Source organism: Lissotriton vulgaris, chromosome 5 (assembly GCF_964263255.1).
Source record: "Lissotriton vulgaris chromosome 5, aLisVul1.2, whole genome shotgun sequence".
Classification (NCBI taxonomy): Eukaryota; Metazoa; Chordata; class Amphibia; order Caudata; family Salamandridae; genus Lissotriton; species Lissotriton vulgaris.
In genome coordinates, this window is record NC_141693.1 from 1,939,125,323 (window position 1) to 1,939,145,501 (window position 20,179).

General features: G+C 45.0%; 1 protein-coding gene across 1 annotated transcript in view; it reads right to left on the minus strand.

Annotated features, from left to right (window-relative positions):
* Window positions 1-878: 878 nt before the first annotated feature.
* Window positions 879-20,179, minus strand: part of LOC147717810 (uncharacterized) — a 321,013-nt gene continuing 301,712 nt past the window's right edge. Inside the window, exons 12-16 of the mRNA XM_086924598.1 lie at window positions 17,562-17,695; window positions 10,662-10,720; window positions 9,120-9,215; window positions 3,898-4,011; window positions 879-1,327 (exon numbers count right to left, since the gene is read on the minus strand). Of these exons, the coding sequence (XP_086780724.1) occupies window positions 1,281-1,327; window positions 3,898-4,011; window positions 9,120-9,215; window positions 10,662-10,720; window positions 17,562-17,695 (450 nt within the window). The 3' untranslated portion in view covers window positions 879-1,280. The remainder of the gene's footprint in view (window positions 1,328-3,897; window positions 4,012-9,119; window positions 9,216-10,661; window positions 10,721-17,561; window positions 17,696-20,179) is intronic.

Sequence of the window (20,179 nt, forward strand, 5' to 3'; positions counted from 1 at the left end):
TTAGAAGGTCGGTTGATCAAAGGCAAGTGTGAACAAAATATATTGGGGTTTTAAGAAGTTCCCAACAAGCTTTCTGTGGTGGATTGAATACTTTTAAGAGGGAACAAACGTGTACTTCCTGTAGATTTAAGGAGTATTTTAGTAACAAAAAATGCTTATGCAAGTCATATGGGTATATCGAAGGCTAAGGAGAGAGTAAAAGAATGCTATTGGTGGCCCCTCTATGGACTTGAGCATACCCATCCCACTCGGGGTGACAAATGCAAAAACAAAAGTTGATGGACAGAATGCAGACCAATGTCATACATTCACCCCAGTACAGAGATCTGGGCCTAAATCCATCGTTTTTTTGCACTCCACACCACCCCAGTTCAGACATGCCATATGCAAATCAGCCTTGACTCTGTGCCTCATGGGAACAGTCCAGCCCGAACTGCCAAGCCATGTCTTTCCTGGACCGGAATCAAGCATCCTAGGACCGGTTTCTGGCTATCAGCCGTCTTCAGCCGGGAATGTATGACATTGTTCTGCATTCTGTCCATCAATTGTTGTTTTTGCATTTGTCACCCCGAGTGGGATGGGTATGCTCAGACGTGAGTCCCATGCTCTCCACACCACTGGAGTCAAGCTATCCTGGCTGAAGACGGCAGCTGCAACAGTGCATATGCCAGACACCACATGACTAAATAGTCCCCAACATAGATCCAACACATCTTTATATCTTTCTTGTGTGCCTTCAACCCACAAGTCCATTAACAAATACACACCAACCCATCCAGATATCCCAACCAGCATGGAGCAATTCGGATTTCCACCTAATATCCCTCTAACATATTACTCTCAGCTGTAGCAAAGTCTAGAAATGACGAAAAAACATGTCAGGATTTTAGATCTTTATTCATACACATCTCTGCAGGCATACTGTCTGAGAAACCCGAAGACTCAGGTGTCCCAAGTACGAGAGTTGGGCATTATGGAAAGCAAAGTTAGTTCATTGAAGAGCTTCTGAGGATCCTTCATAAAGTTCCATCGGACCAGGGCAGCCAGGTGCATGCCCCGCCTACCTACGTGTGAGATTTCATCTGGTTGAAAAGTGCTTTCAATCTTGTTTGCTTTCCATGGAATTCACGAAGCTCAGGTATAGGTCCCAGATCAGTGTGGTGGGACAAGGAATCAACTCTTCTCTTTTTCAACGAGGAAGTAATTATCAAAATCACTAGTTATCGATATACTATGGAAAGGGTAGCTTGGCTTCCATACACTGTGAGGTTGATGACCCATTAGTGGTGATGGTGTTCATCAGAATGTCCTTTGTGGTGAGTTTCTCCTAGAGAAGAGATCAGAGAGGATAAACATGTGAACATCTTCCATCCCTTAACCTATAGTACATACTGTAGTGCTTCACACCAGAGAAGTAGTTTCAGAGCACCAAAAATTAGGAATTACTCTTCAAGCCATTAGAATACAATCATTTGTTGTTACAGAAAGAAATTTGACATGTGGACATGACTTAGGTGATAGCTGATGGGTCCTTAGAAGAAAGACTGAGTACGAGGGGTTGTCAGCTAGTGCTTGTTACGGGGACTAAGCTATGTAGAACTGAGGAACGAAATATGGAAAAGGCAAAAGCTGTGACAATAATATGGGATAGTTAGTAAATTGGCTAACATAAAATAGATTGCAGAGCAACTATTATGAAAATTCTTTTTTTCTACCTGATATTTTCATGTTGCCAATAATCAAACGAAAGGAACTCAGCCAAGTCTAGTCGACCACACTAAAATTTGATCAGGATTATTTTAGAAAGGTAAAGGTTATATGAGGGCATGTGGGGTCATTGGAGTGACATCATCATTTCATTGTCAGATTACAAGGGGGGGGTGTAACAAACAACCATATAACATCAGTGGAAGAACTGTTGCTCTAATTATTTGCATTATTAAACCTCACAAAAACCATAAGATGGTTCTTTTTTAACAATGTGTTTTTAACAATGTTTTTGTGCTGTATGCTTTTTAAGATATTTCGTATATCGAAATAAAGCCTCTTTGACTGACTGACTGACATAAGAAATGTACACATTTTGCTCATTTCTCTTTTTTAAATATAAATCTTACAATCTCATTATTTATTTTTCGCTGAGACAGGTGAGAATTATGCCTACGCTAATACAATATTACCAAATCTGTACATTGGTGTGACACACTGGAATGACCAAATAAGAGAAGTGACACTACTAGCTTAAATGAAATGAGGCACAGCTCTAATGCTGCTCAAAGTACTGGTGTTAGATTATTTCCTTAGGATTATTTGCAAAATAAAGATATAAATTTACGTATGGATGTTATTTAATTAGGATATATATTGCCTTGTATTTTAATTCGAGGTTTGAAGTCTTTTTTGTGAAAAGAAAGAAAATAAGGTAGAAGGATAAGATGGATTTCTATTTTAAGGGCATTATCCAAGGCAAGGTGGAGTTTAAAACCTTCTGCTATGTGGTTTAGGTTACTCTATCTCCTGTCCGGAAAAAAGATGAGAAAACATTTATGCTATGTTGAATTTGTTTATCACTTTTTGAGACAGTTCAAGTCATTTACTGTGGAAGTACATATCTTTTCCCAGTATCACCTCAGTTAAAAAAGCATTCTGTAATATATAGGCTAAATAGACAAGGCATGCATTTAAGTCAATTGGGCATTAAAATTACCCAGGATATTAAAAAGTTTACCAGCAATCTCTCAATGATGGTATTAAATTATGAAACACTCAGAACGCCTCATTTGGGAGAAGGTTAGTTCTATTCGGATGAGTATTTATCCTGAAATATTATATATTGTGAATCATTTCCCTTTCCCAATGTACAGAAGTTTAAGCTTTAATGGAGAGTGTGAAAGTCCAACTTCAAGAAATACACAGAATTCTACTCTACAAGGATATACCAGATATACTATATGTACCAGATTTGGGTATGCATCAACATAACACCATAATACTGTATCTGTAGTTGTATTTAAATAATAATAATAACAATAGTTTTGCACAATTGAGACATACTTGTTTAACCCCTTCGTTCTATAGTTAATGTTGGGTTATTTCTCTAGGTGTGAGGGACATGTACTCCAAGCTAAGTTACTTAAGACAAATTCTCACACTGTGGAAGGTATGATGCATTCGACTGGTGATAATTTTTACCTGTTTTAACAGGCTTATTTGTAGAGCCAAACCATTTTGGATTGAGCATGTTTTGATCATTAAAAGCAGAATGTTAAAATTTCTAAGGTCAATGTACAAATCGAAAAACAGAAATGCGAATCTTTATTTGAAATGTTATCTTTGCAGCCAGCACATCAGGAGTGCTTTGTATCCTGATCGTCACATTATCAAAGTATCTAAAAGACTATTTCATTAACAGATTCTTCTTTGGACCAGATAGATTTGAAAGTGAACAGTTGCTACTAGAAATGATGAGGGGACAATTATTTGTAACTTCATCTTTTCTCGAAAGGCAGCTCTATTGTGAAAAATCATCTAACAATGTGCACTGACTACAACTAAAAATGCCTGCTCATCATTTCTGAAACTGAACTGTGCTGAGATTATGACTAGAAAATGTAAGTCCTGTATCATTCAGGAGTGGCAGTTTTGACTGAAGTGAGAAGTTAGAGGAAGCGTCGGGGCCGTCAAAGGGCAGTACTGGCTGGTGAGTCTGCACTGCTCCCTTAACTTGTCCATATGTTCAGTTGCTCTGCAAGCCTGGGGGTGGAAAGATGGTGGACCCTCAAGGATATCACAGAACACACATTTAACTTTGTTGATCATTTATCATCTGCAACACTACATCCCTCTGTGGTCATATCAATAAAAGGGAACACAATAAGGTAATAACAACTTTCTTACCCTCCTCCTCGTGTAGTGTGGCACTCTTATAAACAATGACATTGGAGAGATGCAAACAATGGGCCTTGTCTTTGAATGTTTTTATCTCAGAGTCTGCCAGTTTACCAGACCTTGCTGTAAAGAAAAGTAAATAGGAGAATTAAACATCAGTGTGAAATAGAAGAACACAATACATTCTTGAAAACTGCTTTATTGTACAGTGGTGCTGCTTTGTGGAAGCTGGAGATATTCCATTCAGGGGATCACTGATCAGAAATCCAAGGGGGTGCCAAAAAGATCCTAGTGATCGCCTTGTAATGTAGGCTTCCAATGAGAAGGGAAGGTCCAGCAGAGAAACTCTATTGCTGCAGCCATCCCCTTTGCAATAGGAGCACTAAGAACATCAAACTGCTGTGAACTACTCCTAAGTCTCCTGTCCGAACGAATTTGTGATCTGCAGACTATTTTTTGTTGTTTTTATAATAAACTCTTCTAGACTTTCAATAGTCACCTGAGCAGATCTTCTTTGAAACCATCAACCTCAAATCTCTAATTTTCTAGCACGAGTTTAAGAATAAGAGGTGCCCAATGTGATCCATACTGAACTAGAATTGTGGCAAAGCCTTTTGACATTCTTCTGTATATATTTTAAGAATACGAGTGGCACGTGCGATCCAGGTCAAGCTCAGTTTTACTGCTTTCGAATGTTCAATACCAACCATGTTTGGTGTATTTCCATATAGTGACTTTTCATTTAGAAAGTAGTCTTTAGCGAGTTCCGGTCACTGGAGTCTGGACGCAGCATTGTAACTTTTAGCCCGTTGGTGAATCTGCACCAAGGTTTGGAAACTGAATGGTTGAATATTGAAGAATTATTTTCCTACTTGATTGAAAATGGTCAACGAGGGCAGAAATGGTATTCCCTATGAGGAACAGTAATTTAGCAAGAATGTCAAGTGCCCTGGCGCAAGCAAGAAAATGTACCCTATTGACTGCTGTTGGGGTGGTAAAATGTAATATTTATTAGGGTTCAATGGCCAACTCACGGCTCTGTGTCCCGGTACCACTGCACCTGCTGCACCAGTGATAGCCACACTCTTCTTTATAATCTCGGCTTCTCTCTTATATCCGCCTCTGTCTCTGTCCCTGTCCCTTTCTATCCAGCCCCTGCTGTGTCTCTGTTTTAGGAGCAGGAAGTAGCAGGGGCTGCACACATTCCAATTGTAAAATGGTGCTGCTTTGATGTATAGTTCCTGCAAAGCTGCTTTGGTTCTCTTAATGTCACTCCTGCAGAGGGTTTGTATGTGAGGCTGCTTTCCCTCCTGTTTCTGCCTGGGGTGCAATCCTACAGCAAAGCTGCAGCCCCTGACTGTTGTTGTAAATTATGCCAAACTGCCCTCACAAAGCTTGCTGTATACAGCTCCTGCAGAAGCGTTGTTCCTGATGGTGGATGCAGATCCTGCAATGATTCTATTCTCATCTGTGGCTGTTCCTGTGTGTGGCTGTAGCTTCTGTAGTGCTGCTGTTGCTGCTCCAGTCTGTAGCTGCTGCATGTTTGCATCTGTTACTGCGGACGGGCTGTGCCTGTCTGCACCTGTCACGCTTGCAGACATGATGTGCTTTGTCTTTCTACCTTGAGGTGCTCCTTAACTACTACTGCTGCTGTAATCTTTGACTTAAAGTCACTGTGTGTGCAGTCCTCGTGTTGCACACAATATGGAAGATTCTCTTTGAACTTTTTCAAATTTGTCTTTAACATCTGCAGTATACTATCCCTGTATAAAGTAATTCTCCTGGGCAGGGAACACGGAAGCAGGCAAGAGTTGCTTATTGTCAGATTGAGCATGTCTTACTCTAAGCAGAGCGGCAGAGTGCCAAGATGGCGGCTCATTTATTACGTTTCAGAGATTGTTGTTGTTTTGTGGGTTCCATCAACAGTTTAGAACAAGTCTGCTTTCCAGTGAAGTAGTGTGGCTCACTGGTTAGAGGCGGCAGACCCGAGAGCAGAGGACGGCCCGGGACCAGGGTTCGATTCCCGGCGCGGCAGGTTTCTGGACCAGGGTCAGCGGACTCGATAATTCTCTCGCCTCGGTGCCCACTCTGATCAGCGTTCACACTCGGCAACTCTGGGCATTAGCTTGCCTCATCTTCACTAACGGCCCCACCAGACCGCCGGGGATGCCTGGTCTCACCCTGGAGATACCCATTAAGGGACCATCTCTCAGGGAAGCCAGGAAGGGTTTCGCAGCGGTCGAAGCGCCTTGGGACCCTACGGGTAAGTAGTGCGCTATATAAATGCCAATACATTTACATTTACATTTCTGCATGGGCTCCCGTTTGCCTTTCTTTTGTTCACATGCTCATCTTTTCCCACATTGACCTCTCGTTTGTATGTTTTCTTTTGCAGTGCTGTTTGCTTGCTGCCATGTGCACTGTGCCTGGAGCTATGAGGTGGTGACTGAGTGTGGTGTGAGGGCATGATTGGAGGTGTATTATAAGAATGGCACGTAGTCATCAGAAAGTTAGTGGAACACTATGGTCAAATGTGGGCCCAGAGACTGAAGCTGCACTTCACTGATGAGGCCCAAATAGCTGAAACATGTCAGTGGTTGTGGTGTTTTGAAACAGGGTGGGTCTAGCAGTTGTGGTGAAACTGCTTGAGGTGGTCTCCAGATTTGCCTGTGGTTGTTCACCTTCTCCAGCTGGCTGGTTCAACCATTTCCATCCTTCACTTTTTTTTTTTTTAAATTTTTGAAAACCTTTATTTGAGAAAATGGATGCATACAAATACGGGCCTACAACCCGGGGGCCGGCCACGGAGCAAAACTGGAAAGCACCATCATCAATTAAAGGTCACAGAGTGGTTAGACGATATTATCAAGCGCAGCAAGTCAATACTATCAGCTAACTAGAACCACTCGATACAGGATTAGAGGAGGTTAATTTTATATATTTAAAGAATAAAGGATCGGACGTATAGATAGCAACCTGGAGTACATGGCGGGGAATAATCCAACTGTGTCATTGCAGTACAACAGAAGAGCAGAAATCAGACAGATCCATAGCATGCAAAACATAGGTCCGCTTATAATTCCTCAATGGTAGTGTCCACGCCCAACCACATGTACCCAGAGACGAACTGAACAGCAATTCCGCAGTAGTAAAAACCAGCAGGGAAACAGATAGGCTACAATCACTATACATCCCAACCCCAGAAATAAGAAAACGAGAAAACCAAAGAAAAAAGGAAGTAGGGGGGACTCCACGTCATTGTACCCGCCCCTCAAAGATAGCGGCGAGCAATAATACAAATAGCGAACGTACTTGGGGGCAGAGCAATAAATCAGGGGGAAACAGTGCCACGAGTATCATATGTCGTAAAATATCTATTCCCCCTCTCACAGTAACTCACCCCTAGGGGTTACAAACAGTCGTGGAGACCCAAGGAAAGGATACGAAAGAGCCATAGAAACAAAGAACTACCTAATAGACCCTACTCCACCCATCCCACCCTGCACCCCTGCAGAAGGCTACGGCCTACCCCCCCCAGCAGCGTGCCTGTCGCCCTAATGATGAACCCGAAATATAGAAAAAGAGAGTATAGGGAAATGGAAAAGGAAAGAGAGAAAGAAAGGGCCTGGGGGGAGGAACCAGTAGCATATGGTACGACCCCCGCCCCCCGCCCGCTTACGCAATAAGTAATGCCCAAAACGAAACTAGCGAGTATTTAGCCACACGCAAATACGAAAGAGTCAACAAAGTATCACAATGTAAGGCAGTCCATAACTCCATATACCAATCAGTAGTCCTCCGAAAAAACCCGGGTTCATCCTAGTTCCTTCTTGGCCATCGTCGCTATGTACGTAGATCCAGTGGGCATAGGACATGGCTGTGAAAAGAGGCCATGGAAAAATTGCTGGAACATAAACGGAGGCAGCCAATAGGATCCCCTCTCACGTGGGCAATGCAGATACAGTTCACAGCAGCCGTATAGACCAATGTCAATGAACTCCAGCAGTTCCAACCGTTCATGAGTAGAACCATCGCCTTCCCGGCCAGGAAGCGGGGAACAATCAACAACAGCACCGGACCCATCCGCATCCTCAAAAGCTGGCCCGGGAGGAACGGCGGCCATTGCTTCCCTCTGCACGCAGAAATCCCGGACCAAGGTCGACCACCAGGACCTCAAAGCTTGCAGGACGTCGCTCACCGTGGGTTCGAGCTCATCAGTACAGGCCCAGGAGGAGTGCAAGGGCAAGAAATCGGCATCCCGGGACCCTGCACAAAACATGGCATCTGCCGCCATTTTGCGACAAGTACGCCGTCTCCCCGGATCAGCCTCCAAGGGTGAGCACAACAGCAGAACCCCGGCAGGATCCCCCTCAAGCGCACAAGCAGCACAGCGCTGAAATAGTGATCACAAGGGAGGGGGACCCGCCGGTGACATCGTTCCATCAAGGTCCTTCTTCGCCACCAAGTGAAGGAGCCCGGTACGGCCGGACGGCAACAAAGGGGGGAGCCACCAAACACGGCGTTCCCAACCCACAACTTGCCGCACACCACCTCTGGAGCACCGGACGAGTGTCCCAGGCGCGTTCATTTGCCTCCGGGCTCTTCGCACATCGGCATCTTCCGGCCGACCCCAGACCTCCACCCGAGGCCGCCGCCGACACCGTCTCGCCGGCAACTCGCGAAGGGCGAGGCCCCGGTCTCAACCCCGGGAAGGCCGCACTGTCCGGGAGGGCACCGCTGTGGATCCACCGAACACCGGACCCACCGGGATGGACGGTAAGTTGCTGCAAAGCTCTGCATAGAAGTTGCTTTCCGTTTTGGGCAGGATAATCGACAGGATATTAGATTTCAGGCACGTAGGGCGGCGGAGCCGAGCTAACGTGCGGCCATCTCGTTGTCGAGCTTGGCTCCTCCCTCCCATCCTTCACTTTTTGATTATTTTTTACATAGTCCAGCATCAGGTAATTTTCACATAAGTGCTTATTAATACAGAGAAAAAATCGGCCGGAACCTGGAGCGTGTGCAGCCAGTATGACCAACAAGAAGACATGTGCATGTGGACCTTGGGTAAATACCTGTGAAGCCTTAGGTTGGACAATCAATCCCTAAGGGTTCTCAAGTGTGCATGACTCACCTTCTATCCAATTAAGTATGTATATATGTATTTAAAGAGGCTTATGATGTGTGAAACAAGCCAAAGAAACAATGGAACCATGCGCCACTGCACTTACTCAAGATGTGGAGGGCCACTTCCTTGTTGTGATCGAAGGCCTTCACGAGCAGGCAGCCCTGGCAGGTGGGGTGGAACGTCATATAAACACTGTTTTCTAGAACACAAAGAATATTTTATGAGATGAGAACTTTGAGGTAAGGAATAGAGCAAAAAGAATCCCTAGTCTGATTACCAAAAATGGTCATTGTGATGTCAGTGAGTGTAACCCATAAGGTGTAGGACACCAAGAGCTCAGATTGAAGTCAATTAGAGAGAAAACCCATGCTTCTGTGTGTAGAAGGAAAAGAGGAATAGTAAGCACTTGACTGGAGGTCTCGGAGGTCATTGGGAAAGACTGTTAGCAGTTAACTGTGCATTTTAAAGCACCATGTGAATACAAAATCAGTATAATAACTTCCTGTTCAGCTCTGGTGGGGATGAGGTGGTTGTGCGCCTGGGAGAGTTCCTGAAGGGTGGGACTATCAGATGATTTCATATGGCAGACACATTGATTTCATCATATGGCTGCTTACTCGCCAAATCAGTTGATACTGGGAGTTGCAGCCTGTATTTAGTTCAAATCAACTTGTGTGTAGTTCACACGTACACCCTTGTATACATCAGGAAGATGAGCCCAATTGGTTGTCTTCACAACTGTATTTGCAAACTATTTGATACCGTTTGATCTGGGTATCGTGTTTTTTTCCGTCATTTTCTGGAATCCCATTGCAGGATCAAACATCATATATATAAATACCAGTATTTGTAAAGCGAACAGCTACCTCCGAAGTGGTGTCCCGGCGCTGGGGGCCCTTAGGAAGATTTCAAGCTATTGCCCAGACACACATGGTGCTGGGCTAACCTGACGCCAGTGCTGGGGATCGAACCGTGAACCCTGTGGTCCGGAGTCAGACACCTCTTCCACAATGATACTGATTTCCTGTGATGTTGTCAGTATGTAAATAATGTTATTGAAACCTGAAAAAACTTCAAATCTATTGGCTACAGAAATGTTGGCAAGGGTGGGAGACCTCAGCGTGTCACTGTGAGAGAGGCCCTTGGTTCAGTAGCACAGGAAGAGCCCGGCATAATGTCGATGTGTAGGATCCATCAAGCTGCGGTTCTGGGAGATCTCATTTGGATTCTAATCTCGTTGTGAGTGCGCGTGTGATCACTGAAGGATCTCATCATCATGCCTGTGTCCTTGTGAAATAGACAGCTGCAGTTCTGCGAGAATTCACTGGGATCACATCTTTATGTCAGTGTACGTATGATCCATGAAACAGTAGTTATGTGAGCACTCTTTGGGATCATATCTTGGTGTGAGTGAGTGTGTGATCCATGAAGCCGCAGCTCCGCAAGGTCTCATTGGGACCTCATGTTGGTGTGAATGAGTGAGTGTGTGATCCATGAAACTGCAGATCCGCAAGGTCTCATTGGGATCTCATGGTGGTGTCAGTGAGTGTAGGCTCTTGAGTATTGAAGAATCCTAGAACTCAATGCAATGTCTGTGAAACCTTAAGTGCTTTTTTACATAGTAATAAGAATATCATGTGCTCACCTTTGTGAATGACAATCTTGGGTCCTCTAACCTCTACATCTTTCACGGGCCAGCTCTGCCTGCATGAAATCAAGAGGAACAGAAAACTTGAGGGGCAACACCAAACATCATGTCACACATCGTAGAGTGTTCTAAACACCAGGCGGCAATCACAAATTGCGGGAGCTTGAAAGTCCTATTGTTGGAACTAGAAACATTCATTTCACATGCTTTCAATATTTTTTTTTAAATGCTGGGCTTGTACCACTCTCATGTTTTTGGCACCGAAAGTGATTTTCGACTTGTTTTATGCTTTATGTACTGTTGATAGGATATTATAATTAATGTATACAACCTAAAAAGCAGTGAAGTTTGGTAGTTAAGGTTAGCTCAACCAACCATAAAATCCACAAATGGATTGCTCATTTATTTTTGTTATCTGTGGCATTTGTAAGTGCAACATTCACCATTTAGATGGCCATTTGACAATGGAATAAACAACATGGTGATGGAGGGTATTTTGGGACTTTTGGTTGAGACCTCATTCCAGTCCAGGTTTATCGCCCATCATTCCACTCTACAAACTGCCTTATGCTAATCAATACTAACCCGGCTTCTACTAGGTACAGTCCACCCACAACTGCCAGGTGAGGCCCCCTCTAAAAGGGAACACAAGCAACCTCAAATAGATTTCCGCTGAATTTGACCTCGTCAGTCGGGTGCAGCTTGGGTAATATGGCACTGTGAGCATGGGACCCACATCTAGGCATACTCGTTGGACTTAAGCCATCTTACCATTGAGCACAAGAGAAAGAGAAGACAGACATGTTTCAAGAGCCAAGACAAGACAACAATAGGGAGGAGTGTCCCGCATTGATGAAGAGAGGGTGTTTCCAAAGTTGGAAAGCTTATATCATAAAGTAACATTCATTATTTCTTGACATGTGATGTCATGTGATGGAGAGGAGAAGATCCAAAGTGGAGCGAAGGCATTAGTTGGGATTATTGTAATGGAACTGGGATGTGATGCATAATGAGCCTTGGCAGTGAAGTGTGGCGTGAAGGATGCATTGGGTCCTGTATTAAAAAAATTGGTTTCTGGGAGCAAGTGTAGGCTGGCGTGATGTAAATCTTGGATAACATGGAAAGCAGGTAGTACTCTTTGGTATCTTTTGATGAGGAATGGTGGAATATTGACATTGAAACAAGTACTGTAGTCAAGCGCTGCCAACATCATCTTTCTTTGAACTAACTAAGATAAGAAAGAATCCCTTGGGTCTGTATAGGAAAGATGCCGGTTCAGGCCCCTTGAGTTAGGCTAGGCTCAGCACGGAGGCCAGTGACCCAAGATTGTGATGAACGGGGAAGTATATTGCATGTTCTGATGGCTTGAAGAAGACCACTGCTATGGATTGGCAGTGAAGCTTCGGACAGGGCAGCCAGAGGATGGAAGCAGTTACAAGAAGCGGAGACTGTAGAAATAACAGTCCCTCAGAATGAAAAGCGATGACATCACTGCTGATATCATGTCTGACGCCACAGAGCTGGTGATGGGGAAGAAAGACTGGTGTTCCAGTGGCAGCCTACAGACGAGCAGAAGTCCTTACAAAGACCACAACTTGTATATCATGTAAAGGATTTCACATTTTCTATACGCAGCCATCAGTGTTCTCCACAGGGATGCTCTCCATTTTACAAATGTGCGATTCTTGTTTGTGATGCACAAGGAACCAAAATAAAGAAGGGTTTCTGCTAACTGATGCACATGGACACAAGGTAAATGATGAGTGTTTCCAGTAACAGCAGAAGCTAGCACAAAGACGGTATGATGACCAAAGGCTGCAGTTCCACTGGCAGTCACCAGAGGACCCAACAGGGACAATATGGAGTTTCAAAACTGCAGTTCCAGTGAAAACCACCACTGAGATCACAAAAATATAAAAGGGAATCCTGTGCCCAAGGAGTAATGTAAGATGCTCAAGAAATGTTGATATGGACCCAAATGTGGTGCCTCATCCACATATTATGAATATAATGTATATTTTATTTGGCGTATTCCCTTGCTTGAGTTGCATGTGCTACTGAGGCAATCAAAAGTGAATAAATGTGATTAATATAACGCACATTGAATTTATATTATTATGTTCTGCCATGTAATAATGTAACTTACATCAATATATTTCCAGTATTTAATCTAAATGCTGACTGCTTTTACAGTATTTTGTTATTGATTTCAAAAAGTTTCTAAAATGCAGATAATTGCGTGCTTCATTTATTATAGTTATTCAAAATAGCATAGTTTTGCATAATAGATATAAGTGAAGGCACATCATGCCACTTTCTGTTATTTGTTTATGCTAAGAGTATTAAGAAGAATGAAATAAGGTTATGAAAAATGATCACAAAGAGTGAAGGGTGGAGGGAATCTGCCAGATGACACTGGGACAGGCCATGGAGAATCCTATCTCCAGTTCTAGTGGAAGGCTACCATTGGCTAATAAGCATCAGGGAAGCTGGCTTAGTAAAGCGAGAGTAGCAGAACTTATTGTTGCATTGAACATGAGCGCTCTTGTTCAAACAGGTGTGTAGGTGTACACCATCACTGAAACTTGAAACACGTTTTATTTTCTCCTGTTCTAGAAGAAGAATACTGCTTAGAAGTGGAAAAATGATGGTAAGATCGCTAAACATTGATAATAGAAATCAATCATGCTGGAGTATTTCCTTTTATGCCTCTTTTACTAATTGTTACTACTGTCATTGTATTTGCCTTCATAGTGGCTGCAATTCGTGTTCTATGCACTAAACAAGGATTTAGATATTTTTTTAATCTTTAAAATGTATCTTATGTGTTTGTGGGTGCTTTGGTGTATAACTTCTAAGGGTTTGCCTAGGTGTCATTGGATGGAGCCTCTAAACAAAGATAGTGCCCTGCGCCAAGTGCTTGCAGCCTGTGCGGGCATGGCCTACTTTATCACATATGGTGAAAATGCCATAGGCAGCATAACCTTCAAAGCGCCCTTAGCCATATTCACATTATCCGGGTCACAGACTTTTATTAAATAGACTAAAGCTTTTTATACCCATCCATAACCATAGACCTGGTGTAGTCGATAAAGGACTTTGCTCCCGCCTGCTGCTTACTATTGGTTCACTGCAGTGTCGCTCTTGGTTGCTGTATCCTAAGTGATTCACACAGCAGAATGTCAATTTCGTGTTCGGTAGAGGAGCCCTGCCTAAGTTCAGTTTAATTCTGCTTCAATTCTTTATCTGTTGTTTTGGAGAACTATTTTTTCAAATTATTGCAGCGTAGCATGCCAAGGTTTATCTTCAAATATGGCGGCTGCGCCTTTCTTTTGTCGTGCATGGCGCAGCTTGCCTTCAAACATACTTTCACTCATGAAATGGGTGCAGCACTTTTTTTTCTACTGCCTAATGTCGTTCACAATTGGAAGATAAGCATTTGGAGGCAGAGCGCAGCATGTTCAGTAGAAGGTGTGGTGGCAGACACGCATCCCCGGACTTCTTCCACCCCCAGTGCTTCTGTCGGCTGAAGGCACTGGGTCACTGTTGTGTTTTTTCCCAGTATGGTGTGAGTGAAGATGTGCTTAGGAGGATACCAGATACAAAATAATCTTGTGTAAAACTACTTCGTACTGGATGGTCAACGGTCAGCTGACCATTGAGGTGGGCAACACTCCTTTTTTTCCGAATTGATTTAAGTTACTAGTCCTAGCGATGCATCTTTAAATTCCCTGGCTGCTTTTCTATCCTGTGTCTAGTGTACTACATATAATCAATGTCTTATAATAGCAAATAGGGTTTGACACAAAGGAACACAGAACCTCACGACAAATTAAGAGAGTGATGAACAACAGCCAGTAAGAAGGTAATTTTACCATTTAACAGCATTGTTGCATCCCAGAAGACAAAGGTGAATGACATGTATTTAAGTACACTGTGTGTGCAAGTTCCAGCCTGCCCCCTCCTCAAATAAGCAAGATGTAATCTTTCTCAAGTTGGCAAAGTGGCTCAGTAACATAACCGCTTGTAGTAAACATTTTGTGGCATTTGTAAGTCACAATTTAAAATTCCAAAGAGGCCAAATTCCATTTTCATCTATCTTTCTGAGATGGTAAATTAAGTACCATTAGGTTGTTTAACAGTAACACTTGCACTCAAGAGAACCCCTTTGTATGCAAACTTATTACCACATTATCAACACCGTTACCCACCACTGCCAGCATTATCACCACTATTACTGCCACCAGTAGAATATCTACAACTTTAACCTCACATTTAAATACACAGCGCACGTAAAGTGAGCAAACCCCACCCTCCTTAGGAAAGATCCCTTCACACTTCCATCATCAATCTATCCAAACTGTGTAGTGATCAGTAGTAGTGGGCAGGGCCTTTCCCCTCTGTCACTGGAGTGAGGCCGACAGGCTCATTCACCTTTTAAAGATTCAGCTGCTGTATGCTTAACTCACCCATGGCCTACTTCAGGTAGTTGCGGGTGCTGTGCAGCGCAGGGGTAGTGACTCTGTGTTTGTTGTATGTGTACCCGGTAAGGGTACGGCACAAGGGTGGAGCAATGCTGTGCAGTGCATGTGTGGATGGTACATGTACTAAGTGTATGTATGCCTGAGAAGAATACGTTACGAGAGATGTAGTGCTGTGCAGTGCATGTGTGAATAAAGTATGTGATGGGTGTAAGTGTGCTTGCGTGGTGTACAATCCATAAAAGGTGAAGTGTTATGCAGCGAGTACATGGTGAGTGTGTGTGCTGCCAGTGAGTGTGTTTGTAAATAACGCACCCTGGTTAAAGATAGAAAAGCTTCAGTGCTGAACAGTGTGCTTGCGGAGTGTGTGTACTGAATACATGTGTACATGTAAGGGTACAATGCAGAGCAGTAACTGTGGTGGACCAAGAATGTGCTGTGAATGTACACTGTGAATGAGTTTGTCTGCATTATACATTACATAGAGGATACTAGGGGGGATATAAACAAGAACATGCTTGTTTTTATCGCCGCCTATCGCTGGATATTTTAGGAAGAGATAACATGCTATTAGCAACGTTTATCTCTACTGTGATAAAATATCCAGCGATAGTGGCGAAATGCCTGAATATCGCTGGAAATCCAGTGATATTCACGCATTAACGCCATGGTGGACTTAGCCTGAAAATCCACCTGTGTTGCTAACAGAGGGAAGTTTTGTTAGCGACTGTTTTCAGTCGCTTCTAGTTGGGAACGCCTACCGATAATCATCGCTGGCATGCAAGGCGCTTGGAAAACATCCGCTATTGTCAGAAAGCTGTTGCTGAAGCCTGTTAGCGACCGCTTGCTGATAGGGCGATAAAAAAAATCATTACTTTTAGCGGCAAAAAGGGCAGCTAAAGCGGCGATAAACCCCTTGCTAATATGCTCCTAGGTTCCATTTTTGAAAGCCAAGGACTGCCTGGTGAAGACACGAGAAGGAGGAAAATCCTCTCAGACAAATTTGTGGATCCATTTCAAGCATAAGAAGTCATTCTAGGAATTTCACTGACATACTACATATTTCCACTACACAACCTCACACCGTGCCACATAATTCTACGCCACACAATTCCACAACAAACAATTCCAATCAAACACATCTCTCCCTCCCACTTCCAACAACCTTGTCAACTCTCCCACACGGCAAACATCACTTACAACAAAACTTTTACAACGCAGTGCTATTACAACGCAGGTTTTACAACGAAAACCATTACAACGCATTGCGCTGGGGGCGCTCTAGGATAGGGAATAGATTTAATTTACTATCCAACACCTTCCCTAGTGTCCACGGGGACTGGAGTTGGAATAGTAAATTAAACTATTCACTATCCAGCACCCCAAAGCGCTATGCGTTGTAAAGGTTTGCGTTGTAAAACTGGCGTTGTAACAGCATGCGTGGTAAAAGCATGTGTTGTAATGTCATACATCCCTCCCACACACATCCACTGCCCCTCTCATTTCTCCCTCACACTGCTACTAGGCCCTCTAATATCGCAATCCCACAGCCCCCTCTCATCCCTTTTACTCCCTATCTCCTCTCTATAATGCCTGCTCACATAATTATCACATTTCTTTCCAGTGCCTTTTCAAGGTTTCTGTCCTTCAAACTTCACTCCTCCTCTTCTTAGTGTCTCTGCTTCGTACGGAGATCCTCCCTCTTTATGCATCTGTGGCCTGCTCTCCCCTTCTTTCTCTCTTCTAACACACTCTTTCTGCTCCTCCTTCTTGAGTTCAATCACCACTTCCAGCACAAACTACCTATCCCTCCCTATCTTCCTTTCTATCCATTCTGTGCAGCTCTCACCCCTATCGAGTCACCATGCCACATAATTCCACTACACCAATACACTCCACACCACACAATTCCACAACGAACTATTACAATACAACCCACATATTTCCACACCAGACCATATACATCCACTACACTCCAAACCAAAACACATAGGTAAAAGACATTGTCATTTACAGTGCCAATAGCTCTAACTCTCGCAAATGCAAGATCAATTGGGTTGCAAATGCTTGTTTTATACAGAGATCATGAGCTGGGTTACTCTTTTCTAATCACATCCTAGTTTTTAGAAGAAGAGGCACTAATATGCTCATTTACCAAAAATCAAAGAAGTGTGCTAGAGAGAAACTAGGGCTAGATCTCACATATGCTGTTTCAAGACCCAATAACATCCCCATTAAGTGACATTCTCTAAGCCTTAAGCAACATCATAACATAGACAGTCCACTTCAACCTATCCACTAGACAGCGTCTGCCCCTGTGCAATAGTGGCTTGAGTCCCACAGGTGGAAGCGATCAGCTTCTGGCATGTTAGGTCAGTCAGGTAAATACATTGAATACTTTTTGGTTGTAACTTACTTGCCGAGACCTTCATGAATCGTCAGATTGTGTCCATCGTAGAAATATTCTATCCATGGGTCATCTTCCTCTTTCTCTTCCATTTTACTGGGTTGTGAGTGGGCCTTTGCCACCATGTGCCATTTGCCAGAAATCTACCAAACAGAAATTAACATGAAACACATCATAGATCCTGTAATCCAGCTGGTACAGACAGAGCAGGGAAAGCAGCAGGGATCAAGGGAGGTGCCCAGCAAGTGAGAGTCTGGCTTGAGGAAGAACAATTGGTGCAATGGTTCAGTGCCTTCCTCTGCTAAAGAAAGAACCTTTGATGTGTAGTTATGTAACTGCACAGGGACAAAGAGACTTCCTGATCAGGAAACACCACACTAGGACAGGGCCAGCCTGTGAAATGGCACATAGCTACACAACATGACCCAGAGACCCAACACCGGACAACATGACTGCCCTCAAGCTCGCCACCCGAAAACACCACCAACTCATCCTCGCCACCAAGAAAACTGCATTCAAGGAACGACTGGACAACAACGCACACAACAGCAAAGAACTCTTCAACATCGTCAAAGAGCTCTCCAACCCCAACGCCGGAAACAACGACATCACCCCTTCGCAAGACCTCTGCTACTACCTCGCCTCCTACTTCCACAACAAGATCGCGGACATACACAACAGCTTCAGCACTCAACCGACGAACACCACGACCGAACAACCGCCCCCCACCACCACCCTCCGCGCCTGGACTCCGATCAGCACCGAAGACACCGTCCGCACGATGAACTCCATCCACTCCGGATCTCCGACCGACCCCTGCCCTCACCACGTCTTCAACAAGGCCGACGCTGTCATCGCACCCCACCTGCGGGACATCATCAACACCTCCTTCGACACCGCTACCTTCCCGGAGAGCTGGTAGCACGCCGAACTCAGCGCTCTACTCAAGAAGCCATCGGCTGACCCCACCGACCTCAAAAACTACCGCCCCATCTCGCTGCTCCCGTTTCCTGCAAAAGTCATCGAGAAGACCGTCAACAAGCAGCTGGCCGCCTTCCTCGAGACGAACGGATCCCTCGACCCCTCGCAGTCTGGCTTCCGGGCCAACCACAGCACCGAGACCGCCCTGATCGCAGTCACCGATGACATCCGAGCGCTGCTCGACAACAAAGAAACAGCGGCCCTCATCCTCCTCGACCTCTCCACGGCCTTCGACACTGTCTGCCACCGTACCCTAGTACAACGCCTCAGCAACGTCGGAGTCCAGGAGAAGGCACTGAGTGGATCATCTCCTTCCTCGCCGGAAGGACACAGAGAGTCCGCCTCCCTCCGTTCAGATCTGAAGCCACCGAAGTCATCTGCGGCGTCACTCAAGGCTCCTCGCTCAGTCCAACCCTCTTCAACATCTACATGAGCCCCCTCACAGACATCGCACGCCAGCACAACCTCAACATCATCTCCTACGCTGACGACACCCAGCTGATCCTCCCTTACCAACGACCCTGCCACCGCCAGAGCCAACCTTCACGAAGGGATGAAAGAGGTAGCCGAATGGATGAAGAACAGCCGCCTGAAACTGAACTCAGATAAGACGGAAGTCCTCATCCTGGGATCCTCACCCGCCGCCTGGGACGACTCCTGGTGGCCCCCCGCCCTAGGCAGCGCACCCAAACCAACAGACCACGCACGCAACCTGGGCTTCATCCTGGACTCCTCCCTCTCAATGACCAGACAAGTCAACGCCGTCTCCTCGTCGTGCTTCAACATCCTGCGCATGCTACGTAAGATCTTCCGGTGGATCCCCACCGAGACCAGGAAGACGGTCACCCAGGCCCTCGTCACCAGCCGTCTGGACTACGGCAACACCCTCTACGCCGGAACCACCGCCAAACTCCAGAAGAGACTCCAGCGGATCCAGAACGCCTCAGCACGACTCATCCTGGACATCCCCCGTTGCAGCCACATCTCCGGACACCTGAGAGACCTGCACTGGCTCCCGGTCAACAAGAGAATCACCTTCCGTCTCCTCACCCACGCACACAAAGCCCTACACAGCCAAGGCCCAGGATACCTCAACAGCCGCCTCAACTTCTACGCTCCCAAACGCCAGCTTCGATCGACCAGCCACGCCCTCGCCGCCGTCCCCCACATCCGTAGAGCCACCACAGGGGGGCGGTCCTTCTCCTACCTCGCCGCCAAGACATGGAACTCCCTCCCCGCCCACCTCCGCCTGACCCAGGACCACCTCGCCTTCAGAAAGCAACTCAAGACCTGGTTGTTCGAGCAGTAGCTGATCCCCCTCCCCCAGCGCCTTGAGACCCTCTGGGTAAGTAGTGCGCTATATAAATGCGATGATTGATTGATTGATTGATTGATTGAACTGGATGATTCAGAGGCTGGCACAGGAATACAACACTTGCCTGCCTTGCTGCTGACACGTCCAGTCCTGCTTTCTCTACAATCTGTACCAAACATATTTCTACAGGAAATAATACATTTGCTGGGTGGGTGGGGGCCAGCATATCATTGAGGCCTTCACATTTAGCACCTCCCAGATACAGTCTTTTTGGCTTCATATGGGTCTTCATGCTCAGTGTCCTTCACACACTTCAGGCAAGTGAATGACA